A 21,269-nucleotide genomic window follows, 5' to 3' on the forward strand; every position below is an offset into this window, starting at 1 on the left:
TTCCCCTCCAAGTTCTTTCCTAGAACTTGAACAAAATCAGATGCAAAAGTTAAAAGTAAAAAAATTAAATGCCAGTGAATGGAAAGTTGAAATTTCACTCAATATTCATGCAGATCTATAGTTTAAAAATACATTTAACATGATAATTGTCAAAAATTATACATAAAAATTAAAAATGTACTATTGCACATATAATGTCATCCTTCAAGTTCAAAGCTATTTTTGAGACTATTTTTATCTCTGTGTGGGAAATATGTTTAAAAAAAAGGAAAGGAAAAATGAAAATTCAAGTTAGTTTTCCTGACTTATAATATGTAGACCAGTTCTTGGCTTGCAGTTTCCATTTCTCTTCAGAGGGATATTCTCCATTTTATATAACTCACAAATGCCATATCTGATTTCCACAAAGCAGGAATTTCCTGTTATAAGAATTAGTTCACAGCATTCCACAATCATGTAGAATCTAAGAAGCAATAAAAGTCAACATGTTATAGTCCCTGACTCATATACAGTATAATATTTGATTCGCATTTCAATTTTTTAAAATATGTATTTATTTTATGTGAAAGGCAGAGTTACAGATAGGCAGAAGCAGAGAGAGAGAGAGAGAGAGAGAGAGAGAGAGGTCTTCCATCTGCTGGTTCACTCCCTAACTGGCTGCAATGGCCAGAGTTGCACTGATCTGAAGCCAGGAGCCAGGAGCCTCTTCCAGGTCTCCCACGTGAGTACGGGGACCAAAGGACTTGGACTATCTTCCACTGCTTTCACAGGCCATGGCAGAGAGCTGGATTGGAAGTGGAGCATCCGGGAATCAAAACGGCACCCATGTGGGATACTGGCTCTGCAGGCAGCAGCTTTACCCACTATGCCACAGCACCAGCCCCTCATTTCAATTTAATGTAGGCATTATTACCATCATTTTATAGATTCATTCCTTCAACAAATATGTATTGAACTTGTATTAACTCACCAAGTATGAGTCAGGTACTATTCCAGGATTTGATTCACTGGCAAAAAGGTGAATCAAATTTCTGCCCTCATATAGTCTATGGAAGCCTTGCTGAAATTGCTGAAATAATGTGTTCTATGTGAACGATTAGTTTGGTCTATAGTTTGAAGGCCTCCTATACAAATTCACATTTTGTGTATATCTCTCTGAAGGAACTTTTGATTCTGACCCTGTTGGCTACTTTTTTGCAATTCTGCTTACAGTTTCTTAAGAAACTTCAACAACAAGAAAATAAGACAACAATTATACACACTATAGTACTGAGAATTTACGGTTGGCATCTGCAGCCTTGCACCCTACTTGGACTGTCAGGAACCCCTAGAACCATCCTATTCAATAATGCTGTCCATCATCCCATGCAAGATTTTTTTTGCTATAGACTTCTAAAATTAGTCTTAGGCATATAAAAATTCCTAGATAGTACCTCAAGGGTGTTTGAAAACTCTAGAAAATGTTATTTACTCCTCTGAATATCTGCAGAACAACTATTCAGCTTCTTTTTCCTGTAGCTTAACATTCTTTATCTTTTGGTATATTTGTGCTTTCACTTTCCAATTAGGTAATAAATTTATTTCTAACATAGTAGACATCCAGTATAGTGTCTCCACAATGTGGTCTTAATAATTTGTTAATAGAATTAACTACACCCACACACTCTTATCCCTAAATTAAAAAAAAATGCTATTTCAATGTTTCATGTCATTATCTATTTGTATCTCTCTAGGCAGAAATACAGATCCAATTTTAGAAGCCCAAAAGTCAACTGCTTTGAAACATACATATAGAGTAATAAATGTGAATAAATCACAAATTCTCTGCATTTATTCTATGTCTGCCATGATACAAAGACCATAACAGCCTTAGTCACAGTCTTAAATTCTAGGCAATGGTTCCAAAATGATCCAACCAAGGGTGTCGTATTATCATATGTTGTCCAGGTAAGCTTAATATATATTTTCATGCCATTTGCACTATTTGTAGTAGAGATACATACATAGTACAACAATGTCCATAATCTGGCTCATACTTATCCCCTCTTGGCAGTCACTGTATTTCTTTTTATAAATCTATAGTTTTATTAAGACAAAAACTGACAGTGTGGTATGAAGTTTACATTTAAAGAAAGTTTTCACAGAAACCTAACACATGCCTACAGAGATTTTACAATGCAGCTCTAGATGCAGGTCTAGACCATGTCAAGATATGATGGATCTTAGGAATCAAGATGGGACATCTTGGGTCTGAATTGATTCTTAGGATAAAAAAAACTGTTTGGTGTTTTAAAGTGAACCACTGCCCCAGTATGAATTAGTCTTCTTCTGAGACCAGGACTTCTGAAATCATTCAACCCTTGAATAGTTTCAATGAAACTTGTGCTGTCAGTGACTGAACTCTGCCACCCATGGTTTCAGAGTTCAAAATTCCAAACAAAACAGAGGCATCAAGAATTTGCTACCTTAATAGTATGGGTCCTTGTCTTTCCCTACTCTGCCATCTCCATCAGCTAGTGGTTTAGATGGATAAGCTGATACAACCTCATAATTGGAAAAGAAAGGGTCTTTCTGTCTAATTTCAAGAATTAGCACCTCTAAGACTGAATGATCTATCTGCCTGTGTACACTCTCCCTCCCCAGTCTCTATCTACAAAATGGCAGCTTGTTGGTAACTTCTGAACTGGCTTCGTCCTTTGTGGGGAACATCATTAAGCTCAGGCAGCGAACACCTTGGCTTACAGGTTTCAGGCATTCACAGCTTTTAAACAGCCTCTTGCAGTCCCTGTTTATGGTGTCAATGACTCTTTTTTTTTTTTTTTTTTTTTTTTGGTAAAATATCCTGGACATAGAACCGAATCTTCAGTTAGTTGTTTTCTCTACTGTTTCATCATTTCCCCAATCGGGCCCCAAATTTTAATCAAAATGATCCAACCCATTTCCCTTTCTCCCTATCCCATCCCTCCCACCTCTAAATAATACACCAGTAATAGCCACGCTTTAAAAATGCAGAGTTAACACTATTGGGATGAAGGCTGTGGGTTGTTTAGATGCTCTCTGAAGACCTACAATATCTTTTTGTTCTCCCACACACACAATTCTGCAAGTTTTGTCCTTCATAGAAGGCCCTTCGCTTCTCTCAGCAAAGCACAGAACGGGCTGCCTTGAAACACTTATCCCCATTCCCTTCCACTGGGATGGGTGTGTGAACTACATAGCTTGGAACAGCTTAAATCACTTGGTCTGCTGCAGGGCACAGAAATCGTGCTGGCTCTTCAAAGGACATCTTCTCAAGCCACCTCTGTGATGTCAAGACAAGTAGAAATTCTTCCCTCCTCACTTGAAACCCACAGTCGGATGTGACAGGAGCTGGTACTCAAGAGACTTAATTCTTGTCATCTTTTTTGTCATTATCCTCTAAGGGATAGGAGTGCCACATCAGCCTTTCCTCATAGAAGGAAATGAAAACCTATGGGCACTTGACATTGGCTTCCTTGGCAGGGACCAGGTCAGCCTCATCAGAGTTTTTCATTTCATCAGGAACATGAGTTCTCCACTTGAGTTTATAGCTCCAAGAATTCGTTCCAGCTCCAAACCCTGGGCAAAGCCTCGTGGCTTTTCTGACCCTCCTTTCTTCTTTGGTTTGTTCTCTTCTCCCTTATCTTCAGAATCAGAATCAGAATCAGCTTTGCAATTGCCTCCCTCCTTACCTGTCTCATGTACTGTTTTCTGTGACTGCAGAAACTCAGCAATGAGGTCAGGGCAATCCAGATTCTCTTCTGGTTCCCACGTATTGTCTTCACTGAGAAACCTTTCCACTTTAGGAGGTACTCCACTTTGCCCTTTACAACTCGACGGTCAAGAACTTTTTCTTCCACATATTCCTCTTTCTCCTCTTCTAGCACCTCCTCCACTTTCTTCTTTTGTTTTTTCCCCACAGTGCCCGCCAGCTTTCTGGTGAAAAGGGTGACGCTGCTCAAAGCAGCACCAAAGAGCTCAAGAAGAATTGAGGTAGCACTACTGGCGCGTCGTGTCCAACTGGCTGAGGGAGTGGTACCAGAAAGCAACAAGCCAGGTGGCCGCAGTTGAGCCCCTCACTGAAACGGTGTACCACAGGCCTCAGCCAACGGCCCTCCCCTCAGCCAAACCAGCAGTCATTGTAGACCTTCAACTTTTGCTTTGGCTACTCAATCATGAATAGTTTCAATGAAACTCAATCATGCAGTACTATTTCGGGACTTCACGGATTGGGGATAAACTATGTTTATGTTGTAAAAATCACAGAGAAAAATAGATGCCATTTATGTGATGGTAGATTTGGGTTGAATAAAACAGCTAAGCAACAAAATGCTTTCGTTGTAAAGGAAATAATATCACTGGAGTAAGGTGATCACTATCAAATATTGTATCTTAGGCAAATTCTCAGCAATCTTTTTATCTACCTCTATACCCAATTTATCATTTATTTTGTAAATATTACCTTATCATGAAACATAACAATTTTATTGAAATAGTCCTATATTTATTTTTAAAATGGGATTCAGATAAACTGGACTAAGAATGGTCATAATTTACCAAGTACTTATCTATGCCTGGACCTATGTTGAGTACTTTACATAACTAAATTATACTGATGTGAAGAAACCATTTTTATTTCCATCTTAACTCTCCCATAAAACTTACTCATAACACTGAATAAACAAAGTTGAAAGATTAAACAACTTGCCCAAGATACCACAGCTAATCAGTATTTGAAATATGACTCCAAAGTCAGAGTTCTTAAACACTTCACTACATTGTCTTCCTAGAAAACTGATTTGTATATAACAGATAATTAATACATATTTCTTGGATGTGTGAGTAATCTTCCCAGCAGGGTTGTCAATTTTATGTATATTATGTGTAGCTAGGCTGCAGAGAAAAATAATTGTAATGGAAATAAACAAATCATGGGTATCCTCCAGTCGTAAGGCCTTTGTTCCAATTGATACTTTGTGCTCTAGAAAAATAGAACATATACCTTTAATCCACTATCTTTAATCATTTATCATCCTATAATTTCTAATGGCCTAGATTTCCATAATTCTGACAGTTTTTCCATAATTGAGATCTAATTTAGGTTAAGATGTAAATTGGTAGTAACAAGAGTCTAGAATCCATCAATCATAATAAAATTTGAACCTATTTTTAATGTAACTGAGTCAAAGTCACTTTTTGTTAGGGTTTCTTCCTACTTCTGACACCATGCATAAGATTTTACTGGTGAAATAAGCTATTCTCAAGAATCAAAGTTTATGGAACAGAAGATCAGAAAATAGAAGAACGACAAAATGTAGTTATCCTTAGCTACCTGATATGAGCACAACCTAGGTAGTATGCACTGTGAAACTTGAAGTTAAAAAAAATCTAGATGAGGAGGGGAAATGAAAAATTAAGTAAATACTATGACAGAGTGAACAATAATGCTACAAAATACGCTTGGCATGAAGATTTAGTAGCTCCTAAAACTGGATTCATTCTCTCAAAATAAACAATTCAATTAACCTAAAGTAGCACTCTATAATCAGGAAGAAAAACACATCACACTTCTCTATAAACCCTACACAACCATGTTTGCACTACTATGTGCAAACACATAAAAATGCAAAAATCATCCAAAGGTCATCAGATGTGACTCTTCTTTTATGAAGCAGTTTGTTTCAGTTAGTTAACTATGGAATACAAATAAGATATTTTTTAACCAGAGTGGCAAGAGCATCTAAATTGCAAAGCACCCTAAATCATAATTACAACAAAAAAAGCAAACTAAAATATGAAGCAACCAAGCAAAACAAAATACAGAAAGTATAAATGCTTAATATGCAAAAAAGTCTTTGGCTTCTCAAACATCTTTATGATCATTTCTACTTGTAAACCCCTCAATAGCCTATGAGGCCAAGAAGTCTCATTCCTCCTATTCTATTCAAACTTTCACCCATTTTTATTTTTTCATGATTTATGTATCATTAAACACATATTTAATAAACTCCATGCCTCACGTATTTTGCTAGGTATTTGGTATATTATAATGAACAGAATAGGTGTGTTCATGGCTATTATTGTGTTTACAATCTATAACATAACAAAAAAGCAAATAAATACATAATTTTGATAAAGGCTTAGCATAAAAATAATAGTAATAGAAAAAGAGAGATTCCCACACTAGGAATCTATGATCTTTGGACAGAGAAGACATCTCTGAAAGGCAACCTGGAAATGTAAAGACAAAAAGGAGTCAGTTGTTCATGTGTAGAGAACAATGTTCCAGGGATACAAATCAGTGATAGCAAATGTCCTCAGGCAGGAACCCTTTGAATATTTGGGAATTCAGAGAAAACTATGACGTTAAAGCCAGCAGTGAGGGAAAGTGTCATGCCATGAACTAGAGGAGACAGGTGAAGACCAGACAATGCAGGGCCATGAGGAAATCATGAAAGGGAGTTCAAATACATTCTTAGCATAATGGAAAGCCATTCAAAGGTTTTAAGCAAGGAAGAATGGTGAATTTATTAGATTTATGGGTTTTTTTTTCAGATTATTCAAGATTATATGTTGATGTGTGAATAGCATATTATCGAGGAAGAAAGTCCATGAAACTGCATAGATCAAGTTAAAATGCTCATTTTTGTAGTCCATGTGAGAGATGACAGTATTTTGGACTCTAGTAATTCCAGTCAAGACAGAGGTAAGGTCTGACGAAAATGATTATGCTTTGAATATAGAGGGTAAGAGAAAAGGGAAGCATTAGCAGAAATACCTTGTTTTAAGCTATTAGGCAAACGGTGAGACAAAGAACTTAGCAATGAATAGCTCATCTAGAAAGCAACAGAAAGTACAGACAATCAAGAAAATGAATGCTGTATTCTTTTGTCAGCCTTTATAATTCCATATATTTCAATTTCAAGAACCTCTACTAAACATTTTTTCACATGCTAGGCTCTAGGCTGGCCTCTGAGAAATGAAATCTAAGTAAGATTCAGACACTTTCACAAGGAATCAGACTAATGGGGACAAGAAACATAAACATTCCGATGTTATTTCATGAGATTCATACTACAATAATTTGGTAAGGACTCAACAGAGGGACCAGAAATTAAAAGAAGCTTCAAAGAGAGAGAACCTAGATATTCAAGGGTAAAAAGAAGTCACTCTTTCAACAGAATAATGTGGGGATGGCCACACTTATATTTAATTATGTAAATAATTATGTACATAAAACAAAGAATTTGGGCCACCACTCCAGCTGCTCCACTTCCAATCCAGCACCCTGTGAGTGCACCTGGGAAAGCAGCAGATGACAGTCCAAGTACTTGGACCCCTACACCCTTGTGGGAGACTCAGAAGAAGCTCCTAGTCCTTGGCTTCAGCCCGGCCCAGCTCCAGGCATTGTGGCCATTTGGGGAATGAACCAGTGGATGGAAGGTCTCTCTATATATAATCTCTCCTTGTCTTTCCCTGTAGCTCTGCCTTTCATATAAATAAATACATCTTTAAAAAATAGAAAACAAAGAATTATGTCTTTGCCCTGAGTTCCCAAGATGGAATGTTTCATATCTGGCACATGCTCAAACCCTTTTAGGGCTGTTAAAGAAAAATTAAAAGAGGTGACAGTTTAGAATACCACAAGGCCAAACCCTACAAGCTAGGAGGGAATGGCAGGATATAGCCCAGGTACTAAGAGAGAAAAACTGCCAGCCCAGAATATTGTATCCTGCAAAGCTCTCATTTGTAAATGAAGGTGAAATAAAGACCTTTCACAGCAAACAGAAATTGAAAGAATTTGTCGCCACTCGTCCAGCCCTGCAAAAGATGTTTAAAGGTGTGTTACACACAGAAACACAGAAACACGGTCATCAAAATGAAAGAAGGTAAAGGAAGGACACCTCACAGCAAAATATCAAAGGAAATTCAAAACATATATTAGAAAATATCTTTGGCAAATGGCAGGGCAAAATTACTACTTATCAATAGTCACATTGAACGTTAATGGCCTGAACTGTCCAGTTAAAAGACACAGATTGGCTGATTGGGTTAAGGAACAAAACCCATCTATTTGCTGCTTACAAGAAACACATCTTTCCAACAAAGATGCATACAGACTGAAAGTGAAAGGCTGGAAAAAGATATACCATGCCAACAGAAATGAAAAAAAGAGTGGGCATAGCCATCTTAATATCAGACAACATAAACTTTAACACAAAAACTGTTAAGAGAGATAAAGAGGGGCACTATATAATGATTAAGGGATCCATTCAACAAGAAGATATAAAGATTATCAATGTATATGCAACTAATTACAGGGCACTGGCTTATTTAAAAGATTTGTTAAGGGACTTAAAGGGAGACTTAGACCCCAATACAATAGTACTGGGGGACTTCAATACTCCACTCTCAGAAATAAACAGATCAACAGGACAGAAGATCAACAAGGAGACAGTAGATTTAAATGACACTATAGCCCAAATGGATCTAACAGATATCTATAGAACTTTTCATCCTACAGAGAAAGCATTTACATTCTTCTCAGCAGTACATGGAACCTTCTCTAGGATTGACCACATACTAGGCCATAAAGCAAGTCTCAGCAAATTCAAAAGAATTAGAATCATACCATGCAGCTTCTCAGACCATAAAGGAATGAAGTTGGAAATTAGCAACTCAGGAATCCCTAGAGCATATGCAAACTCATGGAGATTGAACAACATGCTCCTGAATGAACAATGGGTCATAGAAGAAATCAAAAGAGAAATCAAAAACTTTCTGGAAGTAAATGAGGATAACAGCACAACATACCAAAACTTATGGGATACAGCAAAAGCAGTGTTAAGAGGAAAGTTTCTATCAATAGGTGCCTACATCAAGAAATTGGAAAGGCACCAAATAGATGAGCTTTCAATGCATCTCAAGGATCTAGAAATTCAGCAGCAAAGCAGACCCAAATCTAGTAGGAGAAGAGAAATAATTAAAATCAGAGAAGAAATCAACAGGATTTAATCAAGAAAAACATTACAAAAAATCAGCCAAACGAGGAGCTGGTTTTTTGAAAAAATAAACAAAATTGGCACCCCATTGGCCCAACTAACTAAAACAAGAAGAGAAAAGACCCAAATCAATAAAATCAGACATGAAAAATGAAACATAACAACAGACACCACAGAAATAAAAAGAATCATCAGAAATTACTACAAATGGATAGATTCCTGGACACATGCAACCTACCTAAATTGAAGCAGGAAGACATAGAAAACCTAAAAAGACCCATAACTGAGACAGAAATTGAAACAGTAATAAAGGCCCTCCCAACAAAGAAAAGCCCAGGACCAGATGGATTCACTGCTGAATTCTACCAGACATTTAAAGAAGAACTAACTCCAATTCTTCTCAAACTATTCAGAACAATCGAAAAAGAGTGAATCCTCCCAAATTCTTTCTATGAAGCCAGCATCACCTTAATTCCTAAGCTGGAAAAAGATGCAGCATTGAAAGAGAATTACAGACCAATATCCCTGATGAACATAGATGGAAAAATCCACAATAAAATTCTGGCCAATAGAATGCAACAACACATCAGAAAGATCATCCACCCAGACCAAGTGGGATTTATCCCTGGCATGCTGGGATGGTTCCATGTGTGCAAAACAATCAACGTGATACACCACATTAACAGACTGCAGAAGAAAAACCATATGATTATCTCAATAGATGCCGAGAAAGCATTTGATAAAATACAACACCCTTTCATGATGAAAACTCTAAGCAAACTGGGTATGGAAGGAACATCCCTCAATACAATCAAAGCAATTTATGAAAAACCCATGGCAACATCCTATTGAATGGGGAAAAGTTGGAAGTATTTCCACTGAGATCTGGTACCAGACAGGGATGCCCAGTCTCACCATTGCTATTCAATATAGTTCTCGAAGTTCTAGGCAGAGCTATTAGGCAAGAAAAAGAAATTAAAGGGATACAAATTGGGAAGGAAGAGCTCAAACTATCCCTCTTTACAGATGATATGATTCTTTATTTAGGGGACCCAAAGAACTCTACTAAGAGACTATTGGAACTCATAGAAGAGTTTCGCAAAGTAGCAGGATATAAAATCAATGCACAAAAGTCAACAGCCTTTGTACACACAGGCAATGCCACGGCTGAGGAAGAACTTCAAAGATCAATCCCATTCACAATAGCTACAAAAACAATCAAATACCTTGGAATAAACTTAACCAAGGACGTTAAAGATCTCTACGATGAAAATTACAAAACCTTAAAGAAAGAAATAGAAGAGGATACCAAGAAATGGAAAAATATTCCATGCTCATGGATTGGAAGAATCAACATCATCAAAATGTCCATTCTCCCAAAAGCAATTTACAGATTCAATGCAATACCAATCAAGATACCGAAGACCTTCTTCTCAGATCTGGAAAAAATGATGCTGAAATTCATATGGAGACACAGGAGACCTCGAATAGCTAAAGCAATCTTGTACAACAAAAACAAAGCTGGAGGCATCACAATACCAGATTTCAGGACATACTACAGGGCAGTTGTTATCAAAACAGCATGGTACTGGTACAGAAACAGATGGATAGACCAATGGAACAGAATAGAAACACCAGAAATCAATCCAAACATCTACAGCCAACTTATATTTGATCAAGGATCCAAAACCAATCCCTGGAGTAAGGACAGTCTATTCAATAAATGGTGCTGGGAAAATTGGGTTTCCATGTGCAGAATCATGAAGCAAGACCCCTACCTTTCACCTTACACAAAAATTTACTCTACATGGATTAAAGACTTAAATCTACGACTTGACACCATCAAATTATTAGAGAGCATTGGAGAAACCTTGCAAGATGTAGGTACTGGCAAAGACTTCTTGGAAAAGACCCCAGAAGCACAGGAAGTCAAAGCCAAATTTAACATTTGGGATTGCATCAAATTGAGATGTTTCTGTACTTCAAAAGATACAGTCAGGAAAGTGAAGAGGCAACCGACAGTTGGGAATAAGTATTTGCAAACTATGCAACAGATAAAGGGTTGATAACCAGAATCTACAAAGGAATCAAGAAACTCCACAACATCAAAACAAACAACCCACTTAAGAGATGGGCCAAGGACCTCAATAGACATTTTTCAAAAGAGGAAATCCAAATGGCCAACAGGCACATGAAAAATGTTCAAGATCACTAGCAATCAGGGAAATGCAAATCAAAACCACAATGAGGTTTCACCTCACACCGGTTAGAATGGCTCACATACAGAAATCTACCAACAATAGATGCTGGAGAGGATGTGGGGAAAAAGGGACACTAACCCACTGTTGGTGGGAATGCAAACTGGTTAAGCCACTATGGAAGTCAGTCTGGAGATTCCTCAGAAACCTGAATATAACCATACCATACAACCCAGCCATACCACTCCTTGGAATTTACCCAAAGGAAATTAAATTGGCAAATAAAAAAGCTGTCTGCACATTAATGTTTATTGCAGCTCAATTCACAATAGCTAAGACCTGGAACCAACCCAAATGCCCATCAATAGTAGACTGGATAAAGAAATTATGGGACATGTACTCTATAGAATACTTTACAGCAGTAAAAAAACAATGAAATCCTGACATTTGCAACAAGATGGAGGAATCTGGAAAACATTATGCTGAGTGAATTAAGGCAATCCCAAAGGGACAAATATCGTATGTTCTCCCTGATCGGTGACAACTAACTGAGCACCAAAGGGGAAACCTGTTGAAGTGAAATGGGCACTATGAGAAACAGTGACTTCATCAGCTCTTGTGCTGACTGTTGATGTATAATGTAATACTTTATCCATTTTAGTATTTTTTTTGTTCTAGTACTATTGGTTGAACTCTGTAATTAACACACAATTATTCTTAGTTGTTTAAATTTTCACTGAAAAGTGATCCCTGTTAAATATAGGAGTGGGAATAAGAGAGGGAGGAGATGTACAATTTGGGACATGCTCAATCGGACTTGCCCCAAATGATGAGTTAGAAACATGCCAAGGGGTTCCAATACAATCCCATCAAGGTGGCATGTACCAATGCCATCTCACTAGTCCAAGTGATCAACTTCAGTTCACAAATGATCACACTGATAGGTGTAAGAGTCAAAGGGATCACATAAACAAGATGAGTGTCTGCTAATACTAACTGATGGAATCAAAAAGGGAGAGAATGATCCAACATGGGAAGCTGGATACACAGCAGACTCATAGAATGGCAGATGTCCTAAATAGCACTCTGGCCTCAGAATCAGATCTTAAGGCATTCGGATCTGGCTAAGAGCCCATGAGAATATTTTAGGAATGGAAAGCCAAGACACTTTGGGGAAAAAAAAAAAAAAAAAAAAACTAAATGAAAGATCTCTGCGAGTGAGATTCCAGTGGAAAGAACAGGGCCATCAAAGAAGGAGATACCTTTCTCTGAAGGGAGGAGAGAACTTCCACTTTGACTATGACCCTGTCGGAATAAGATGAAAGTCGATGAACTCAAAAGGCTTCGATAGCCTTGGCAACTCATGACTAGAGCCTAGGGAGATTACTGACGCCATAAACAAGAGTGTGAAATTGTTAAGTCAACAACAGGTCACTGTGTACTTACTTCTCATGTGGGATCTGTCCTTAATGTGTTGTCCAATGTGAAGTAATGCTATAACTAGTACTGAAGCAGTATTTTACACTTTGTGTTTCTGTGCAGGTGCAAACTGATGCAATCTTTACTTAATATATACTACATCGATCCTCTGTATATAAAGAGAATTGAAAATGAATCTTGATGTGAATGGAATGGGAGAGGGGGCGGGAGATGGGAGGGGTGTGAGTGGGAGGGAAATTATGGGGGGGGGGCCATTGTAATCCATAAACTGTACTTTGGAAATTTATATTTACTAAATAAGAAAAAAATAAAAAAGAGTCAATCACAAAATGTTGCCTGTAACATAATTCTATCCTAAGAAGTATTTAGAATAGCCAAATCTATAGAAACTGTAGATAAGTGTTTTTTAAGGGCCAGGGGAGAATGAATGGGGAATGACTACTAATGGTTGTAGCTTTTTTTAGGGGTCACGAAAATGTTCTAACATTAATTGCTATGGTTGCAAAACTATGTGAATGGACAAAAAAATCATTGAGCTGTTTACATTAGTAGGTGAATTATATGGTGTGTGAATTATATCTATGCAACTGTGAAAAATAATAAAGAACTCTGGAGGAAAATAGCAACAAATAAACCAAAAAAATTCCAAATTCGCAAAAGAAAATATAATTAAGATTTACCTTTATTCTATGTCTACCAGGTCTTTCAATAACCCACCCCCCCCTAAAAAAAGGAAGAAGTGGTAAATCAGTAGTTGGATAGAGAGGAAATTATAGAATATAAAAAAATACAGAAAAAGGAAGCTTGGCACACAGAACATAAATTTAACTGACCTCAGTGTTATGTGGATTTGCCTTTTGTTTCCAGATGGCTATCTACCATTGTGCCATCTTAATTCTGAGATCTAGGCAGCCACCTTATGACTTGCATCCTCTATCTCTTCACCCAGGGCATGCCTGTGAATATATTTCTCCATTTTCTGTTATATTCACTGTGTTGGTTTTATGGGTGCTCACTGGGAATGCCCCTTACATATCTCTCCCATGAACCAATGCCCTCTCTCATAAACACAGTGGGTTTCCTTTCTCTGCTTGTTTCAAAGACAGTGTAACAAAATTATTTTGTCTCAGTACTGCAGTTCCTGGTAGTCTTTGAAAACCAGAGACAGAACTAGTGTAAAGTATTATTGAGAACCAGAAGAAAGGAAACAGTAACAATGTATCCATTATATCAATCTTATCTCACTTACACTTTCCTTGATTTACAGCCCCTGACTACAGCAAAATTGAAACCAGAGCCATTCCACACAGCTCACATTTCTTAGAGTGCAGTGTACTTTCTCTGAGATATTTCCCCTTTGGATTTTTTCTAACTCCATGACTGCCACCCATATGGCCAGAAACACTCTAATCTCAGTGCCCACCAATTTAAGGTCCTACACTCTACAATTTTCTGTAATTTTCCTAAAACTATGATCATCTGATAATGTCCTGACTGCTGATGGTATGAAAATCTTGCCCTAAAAAAATAAAAGTCTTTGGAAAGACAGGATTTGGATGTAATTTCCCAGCAGCAGAATTTTCAGCAGCTGCTGTGTTCACAGGAATTCTGGAAACAACCAGAGAACACACACACACTATTTTATGACTGGATTAGATGTTTCTGAGTGTCATGAAACGGACATTCAAGTGGGCTACACAGAAAATTAGGTCACACAAAGCACTTTGAAAAAAAAAAAAAAAGTGGGGAGAAGCCACAAGCAAATGAAGAAAAACTCCATTTATGACCATTGCAGAGTATCTTCTGCATGTTGTATTAACTGGTTTCAATTAGAACAGATGATCCCAACTGTGGGTAACATGAGGCAGTCAAGGAGAACATGTTGAAACAATTAACACTTTAAAAGAACATCTCTGGTTTCTTTGAGAAACGGCTGCTTTTATTGATTTCTCACAAAAAAAAAGAAAAATTACTTTAATAATCTGGAGAGACATGGTTGGGAAATGTTAAAATGTTTTTGAAAGAAAAGGAATGCTTGGCCTCACTCCTCGCATGTTACTCAGAAGACAAACATCTCCTGTTAAACATGACATTCCTGTATCATCACTTCTTGCCCGCCAGAGAGCAAAAAGCTTCCTTTTAAGAGCTGCAAGTTTTCTGCTTTCAAAGTCTTATAGAGGGCAGGCGCCGTGGCTCACTAGGCTAATCCTCCACCCTGCGGCGCCAGCACACCAGGTTCTAGTCCCAGTCGGGGCGCCAGATTCTGTCCCGGTTGCCCCTCTTCCAGGCCAGCTCTCTGCTGTGGCCAGGGAGTGCAGTGGAGGATGGCCCAAGTGCTTGGGCCCTGCACCCCATGGGAGACCAGGATAAGTACCTGGCTCCTGCCATCGGATCAGTGCGGTGCGCCGGTCGCAGCGCGCCAGCAGCGGCAGCCATTGGAGGGTGAACCAACGGCAAAGGAAGACCTTTCTCTCTCTGTCTCTCTCTCGCACTATCCACTCTGCCTGTCAAAAAAAAAAAAAAAAAAAAAAAAAAAAAAAGTCTTATAGAGTATATTACCCCCTGGATCCTTTTCCTGGTTCTCCTAAGTAAACCCAAATAAGTAGTCCTAAATTAAAAATGAGTTCAAATATTGCTGGTTTTTTGTGCTCTTGCTCCCATCTTGCTCGCTTTTAGAGTTACTGAAACTTTTTTTTCTTTCCTCGGAGCAATTATCAAGCAATTGCCTCATGCCAGGTGCTATGTTAATATTTTCTATTCATTATCTTATGTAAATATCAAAATACTTTGAAGAAACTCAAAGATGAAATTATCCAAGGTTATACAGCTGGTAAGTAGCAAAATTAATATTTTAACACAGATCCTACTCATTTCTACTTGTACCCTTAACTACGATCAACTGTTGTGGGTTTGTTTTTGTTTCCCAAAGTACTTCTCCAGGTAAGTTTCCATTCTCAATATTTATAGCTCTTTGAATAAACTAGTATTATAGAACGTATTACCAAGAATAATTATTTATTTACATGTATTGTCTCCTTCTGTATATTAAGAAGTCTGAGTGTCAATTACAACTTAAATGTTTCTCTTCACAAATTTTTATTAATTTATTTTCATTTTATATGAAAGAGAGGCAGAAACACAACAAGAGAGGTCTTCCTTCTGATGGTTCATTTTCCTAAATGCCCATAAGTCACGACTGGGCCAGATGGCAATCAGAAGCCCAGAATTTAATCCAGGTCTCCCATGTGGGAGCCAGAACCCAAGAACTTGAGCCATCACCTACTGGCTCCCAGGGTACACATTATCAGGAAGCTGGAAACTGAAGTGGAACTGGAACTTGAACCCAGGCACTCCAATATGGGATGTAGGCATTATAATTGGTGTCTTAACCACCACACCAAATACCTGCCCCAGTAAATGTTTCTTGAATGATTAAAAAAGAGTTGTTGTATTCAGAGTGCAGTATTTTAATTTGACAGTGCTTACATGATTGAAAAAATGTTTCCTATATTTACTTATGAGTGCATGGTATACAACAACAGAAACACAGTTGGCCTTCTGTATCTGTGGTGTTTGCAACCAGGGATTCAACCAATCACAGATCAACAATATTCAGAAAAAAATGCATCTGCACTGAACACGTACAGATTGTATACTTGTCATTATTCCCCACACAAAAGCAACCTTTTATATAACATTTAAACTAGTTAGGAACTATAAGTAATCTAGAGGTGACTTAAAGTATATGGGAGGAACTGCAAAGATTATATGCAAATACTTTGCCATATAACACAAGAACTTGTGCATCAACAGATTTTAGTATCTGAAGAGAGTCCTGGAATCAATTCTCCATAGATATCAAGGGATAACTGTACTTAGATATAGGAATATTTTTGATGAGCTCCTTAATAGCATGGACTCTATTTTCAACTTAGCTTTTTAAAAACTCCTCTCCTAACATTATCCTTTAAGTTCCACTAGGGTGTAAGTGAATGTGCAGAAAAACAAAGTAATTATTCTAGCCAAAGTATGTTTATTCATATTTGATATGCCTAGTCAATAAAAATCACACAATATAGACATATCTAAATAATACCCAATAATGAAGAATCGGGTCTGCGTATATTCCTCAAAATGATCAACTCCATGCACTGGCGATAGCTGGACTGAATGGTCCAAAAATATGCTCGCTAAAATGCAGCAGCCTCTTGCAACTGATAATGTTCAAGGTTCTTTATTTCCCAGTGCCAAATATAATTCATAACCTAGTTCACTCCATATTCAAAAATGTGCCAGTCTTCACCTGAGTCCCAGAACCTGTGGGCATCTTCTCAGTTGTTTACAAGTGTCAGGAACAGAGGTAACCATTGTGTTCATACATGGTCATACAAACCAATGAGGCATACAACCCAATTAAATTTAAAGTGCAGGGATAAGGAAGGATTTCATTCTAGTTATTAATGTAGTTAAACAATGAAAGATAAACAAACTGTCATACTTCTCACTAGGAAAAATATTCCATTTATAATAATTCAGGAAGTATAATAATGTTTTTGTATAACTACTGAAAGTGAAATGCCTTTTCTGCTTGAACTCCAATCAGCACATTATAGTTCTAGCTAAAAGGAAAAGTCTTTAAAAACAAAACCTCTTGGACTCATTACTACATAGGTGTGTGCTGCCAAATTGAGAATATCCAGGAAGAGAAGGGACAAATCCTAACAGAAGTCATTTTCAAGGCAATATGTAACCAGTGACAAGGCATTTGCAAAGCAATTTGAAGATTTAAACCTTTTTAAGAAAATCAATGATAAAACTCTGTACTTAAAATGAACTTGGGGCAAATGCACACAGAAAAGACCAAGACTTTTCCTGCAAAAAGTAATAAAGCCTAAAACAAAAAGCAAGAGTAGGAGAGTGAAGAGAGGAATGTAGGAGAGGATTAATTGAACTCGAAAATTGCACAAATAGAGCCTATTTATTATGCATGTACATATATATAAATTTACTTATGGACTGCTTAAGTCTTTGGAGACTTTGAAACAATACAATTATCCTCATAAACACATGGAGCTAAGATTTTCACTATTCCCTAAGATATGAGAAAATGGAAATTAATACCATAATTACTTCACATATTATATGTAGCTGTTTGTTATATAAATATATATGCTAATTGCTTAGTTTACTATCTATATTTCCCATTTATATTGCAAATGAAGTCATTATTAGATATTTTTGGTCTTTTTTTAATGTACCCAAGTGTTTCACACAGTCAGACATTTGGAAGGAATAGACTACTATAAATTCTGAAGATTACAGTGTTCTGAATATTCTTTTTGTCTGAAACTATTCATTACACTCATTAGGCCTAGGGAATACTGAGTAAATGAGGCTGACTCTACATATTCATTTTTTCCCCTTTCTCTTTTTCATTTTGATTGCAAGTAAATCAAAGAAGAAACTCCAAACAAACAAAACAAAATAAAATCTAAATAAGGAGGGAAATTTACTTATTAACAACAGGCTATTAGAAAATTTTGCAGAATTAAAGAGAAACCTGAATAAGTAAAACTCCAAAAGGAAAGACACAAAAGCTCTTGGAAAAGTGAACCTAAAAGAAAGCTTATTTTGATGTAAAATGTTTGAAATCCATGCACAGTTTTACTGCTAACAGTGTTCCATGAACTTTTTGAAGACTCTTTCATTTAGGCCAGCTCTAAGGGTCTCAACAACTCGTGTTCACATTTTTTTCAATTGTGTACTATTATGCATCTGATTAGATACTAATGATTATTAGTTTGATTTTTTTCCCTTTAATAGAAATTTCAAAATAACAGGTAAAAGAATACAACTGGCCTTGCTTGGAGCAGATTTCTGTCCCAGAACCATCAGTCAGTTATGGCCAGGGACAAACAGGGGCAGAGACATACAGTCCCAGCATGTGCACTAGGAGCTCACCTGTGGATGGGGGATAACTTTCAGGGAAAGCATATCATTTTGTGTTGCACAACTCTTGTGAAAAATCTGTGCACCACTGGGAGATATAATTACTCTCAAGTAAATCACAAAGGAAATTCATGCAACCAGCAGCTCCCAATCCCACGCCAGAATTGAGAAGAAATACCCACTTTCTGATGCTCTCATCTGGCCACAGGACTGAGAATCATACTTTAATATTAACACTTCTGATTTGTGATTTCAGGAAAAATCATAATATAGTCACCAGTCTAGTTTTCTCAAGTTCCTATAACAGGAAGAACTAATCTGGGATCCCTAGATCCCAAGGGATCTTACTGTAAGGGTGAATTATTTCTAATAATGCAGAAATCAGGATTCTAATAAAGCAATTACCTATAATAAGACAGTATAAAGTAACTAAAATGTCAGAGTTCATTTATTTTGGTCTGAAATTGCCTGTGTAGAAGAGGTCAGCTACTAATCAGAAATTCTTATTGGTGTTAAAATGGATATGTTTGATAATAATAGGAACATTACCTTATTCATGTTCATATTTCCAGAAATTGGCAGAGTGCCAGACATAGCTAAATGGAATTACTAAATGTTGTTCAGTTTGAAAACAAAATTTCTCAAAACATATTCTATGGTACTCTCATGACAGGAAAAGTATAAAAGGATTCAGGAAGGTGAGAAATGGAAACTACCAACCTAAGAGAATAAAATAGCATCACTATTTCTCTTTACCAAGTGGTGACACAATTTTCTAAAACTTACTAAAGAAGAAATCACAGAACTCCTTCCATATACCATGGATTTTTCTAAGCATAATTACACTAGGACACTGGAGAGCTCATGGCCTCCTTGGAGAAGTAGATTAGTAATTGTGAGATAATATCATCAGAAATCAAATAAAAGAAATTATTTATGAAACTAGAAATATTAAAACTTATCCTTTCTCTGACATCAGTAGTCCTTGAATATGCACTCCCCTCTAACCACCTGTTCATAAAAATGTGAAAACTTCATATCCTAAGTCTCTAACAAGTCTGAACTGCTTATATATCATAGGAATCTCTCCAAAATTTAGTATCATCATCTCTCTCACTAAATATGGTCTCACCTCCTCTGCTTTACAGAGATAAACAAAAACCAAATAAAGAACTTCATCTCCTACATGTTCTGAATCAAAAAGCAACCTCCCTGGGTCCACTGCCTTATAATATAGTCATATGTCATGCTATAGCAGTCCAGCTGCACCCTTCAGTGGCTTGTACCTCAATCATAGATGAAGCTATTTAAAAAGCAGCACATACCTCTTCTATATTGCCTATAAGCAGGGTTAAATGAGAGGAATGCCCAAAAGGTTACTTTCTAATTTCTTGTCCCCATAATGTACAAATTATTCCATGACAGGCAAACTGTCAGTTATAGCATATACAATTCCCAGAGGAACCATTGTCATTCCTATCAGGCAATGCATGTATAAGAAACTTTTATATAAATCAGCCACTTTCCACATTTACTTCAGAGCACAGCAAGTAATGGAAAGGAGTGGTAAGGTGTCTGGGACCTCTTACTAACTCTACAACGGGTACGCTTCTCTTACTCCCTTTGCATTTAATGCTCCCATCTGTAACAGAAGAATAATGACAGAGTACCTGTTTGTTTCTAAGGCACTTGAAAATTCTCTTATGGAAGATTCCATACAAATACAGAGACCATTATTACACCAAGAAAACTTGAAATTTTCAAGTATATTTACTCATCACTATTAAGCAGTGAACACAAGCATGAGCAAAGAGAATGCATCCTTCTGTAAGGCATCCAAAATCAACTCAAACATTGCTGAATATGCATCTATTCATACAAATATATAAGCAAATATATTCATTTTAAGGACCATCCACTATAACTCATCAATAACCCTTTACAGAAATACTTTGCAAGTTATCCTGACTCAAAAAAAAAAAAAACATGGAATGCCTAATGATAGTTTGATAGTTTTTGAATAATGAAAACCTTTCTGAAAAGACATTTTCTTCTTTCAAATGGTTTGCTTTACTATAGAAATCTAGCAAGCATTCTAGCTCATTTCACTGCAGTTGTTACAAAATATAAAAATATTTCTATTTCAAGCTGGCCAATCTTGAAATAATCAAACTTACAGTACAGTGGTGAACAGGCATCCAACCAGGGGCTTCCACTGAACAATTCTGGGCTGGGCATTTGCCTTGGTTTTGCTGCAAATAAGTAAAAACAATGTTATGTTCTATATATTATATATAGCATTACATACTTTCTGACATATTATCAGTATGTTTATTACCATATTTACAAGTATTGCAGAAACCTTTGAGAATGATTTGTTTTTGCAGTGCTGCAGACTAGGCATACAATTTCTACACTTATCAAAACATAAGAAATTATCCTTTTTTATTTTATTACTCTAAGTATTAGATTTTTGGCACAAAGCTTTCTCAGCAGCTGGCCTTCCAGGTTCCAAGAGGAACCATCAATAACTTTCTTAACTCAGAGGCTCAACTGTTCTGCTCTTTTCCAGGTTCAGACATCACTGACTCAGGCTGTAACCCTCTCTAAGATCACTTGAATCAAGGGATTGAAAGGTTTGTTTATTTGTGCCCATTCTCAA

At 36.9% G+C, this 21,269-nt stretch overlaps 1 protein-coding gene and 1 pseudogene across 7 annotated transcripts in view; both read right to left on the minus strand.

The window, feature by feature from the left end:
• DLG2 (discs large MAGUK scaffold protein 2) overlaps nucleotides 1–21,269 on the minus strand; it is a 2,253,656-nt gene that overhangs the window by 1,726,076 nt on the left and 506,311 nt on the right. For all 7 annotated transcript variants that reach the window (XM_051821188.3, XM_089332011.1, XM_051821160.3 and 4 more), the window contains one exon: nucleotides 20,785–20,859. In XM_051821188.3, the coding sequence (XP_051677148.1) occupies nucleotides 20,785–20,859 (75 nt within the window). The remainder of the gene's footprint in view (nucleotides 1–20,784; nucleotides 20,860–21,269) is intronic.
• LOC100340460 (chromobox protein homolog 1 pseudogene) lies at nucleotides 3,386–4,158 on the minus strand (annotated as a pseudogene).

This window comes from Oryctolagus cuniculus, chromosome 1, assembly GCF_051225735.1.
Source record: "Oryctolagus cuniculus isolate XC-2025 breed Fujian yellow rabbit chromosome 1, ASM5122573v1, whole genome shotgun sequence".
Lineage (NCBI taxonomy): Eukaryota > Metazoa > Chordata > Mammalia > Lagomorpha > Leporidae > Oryctolagus > Oryctolagus cuniculus.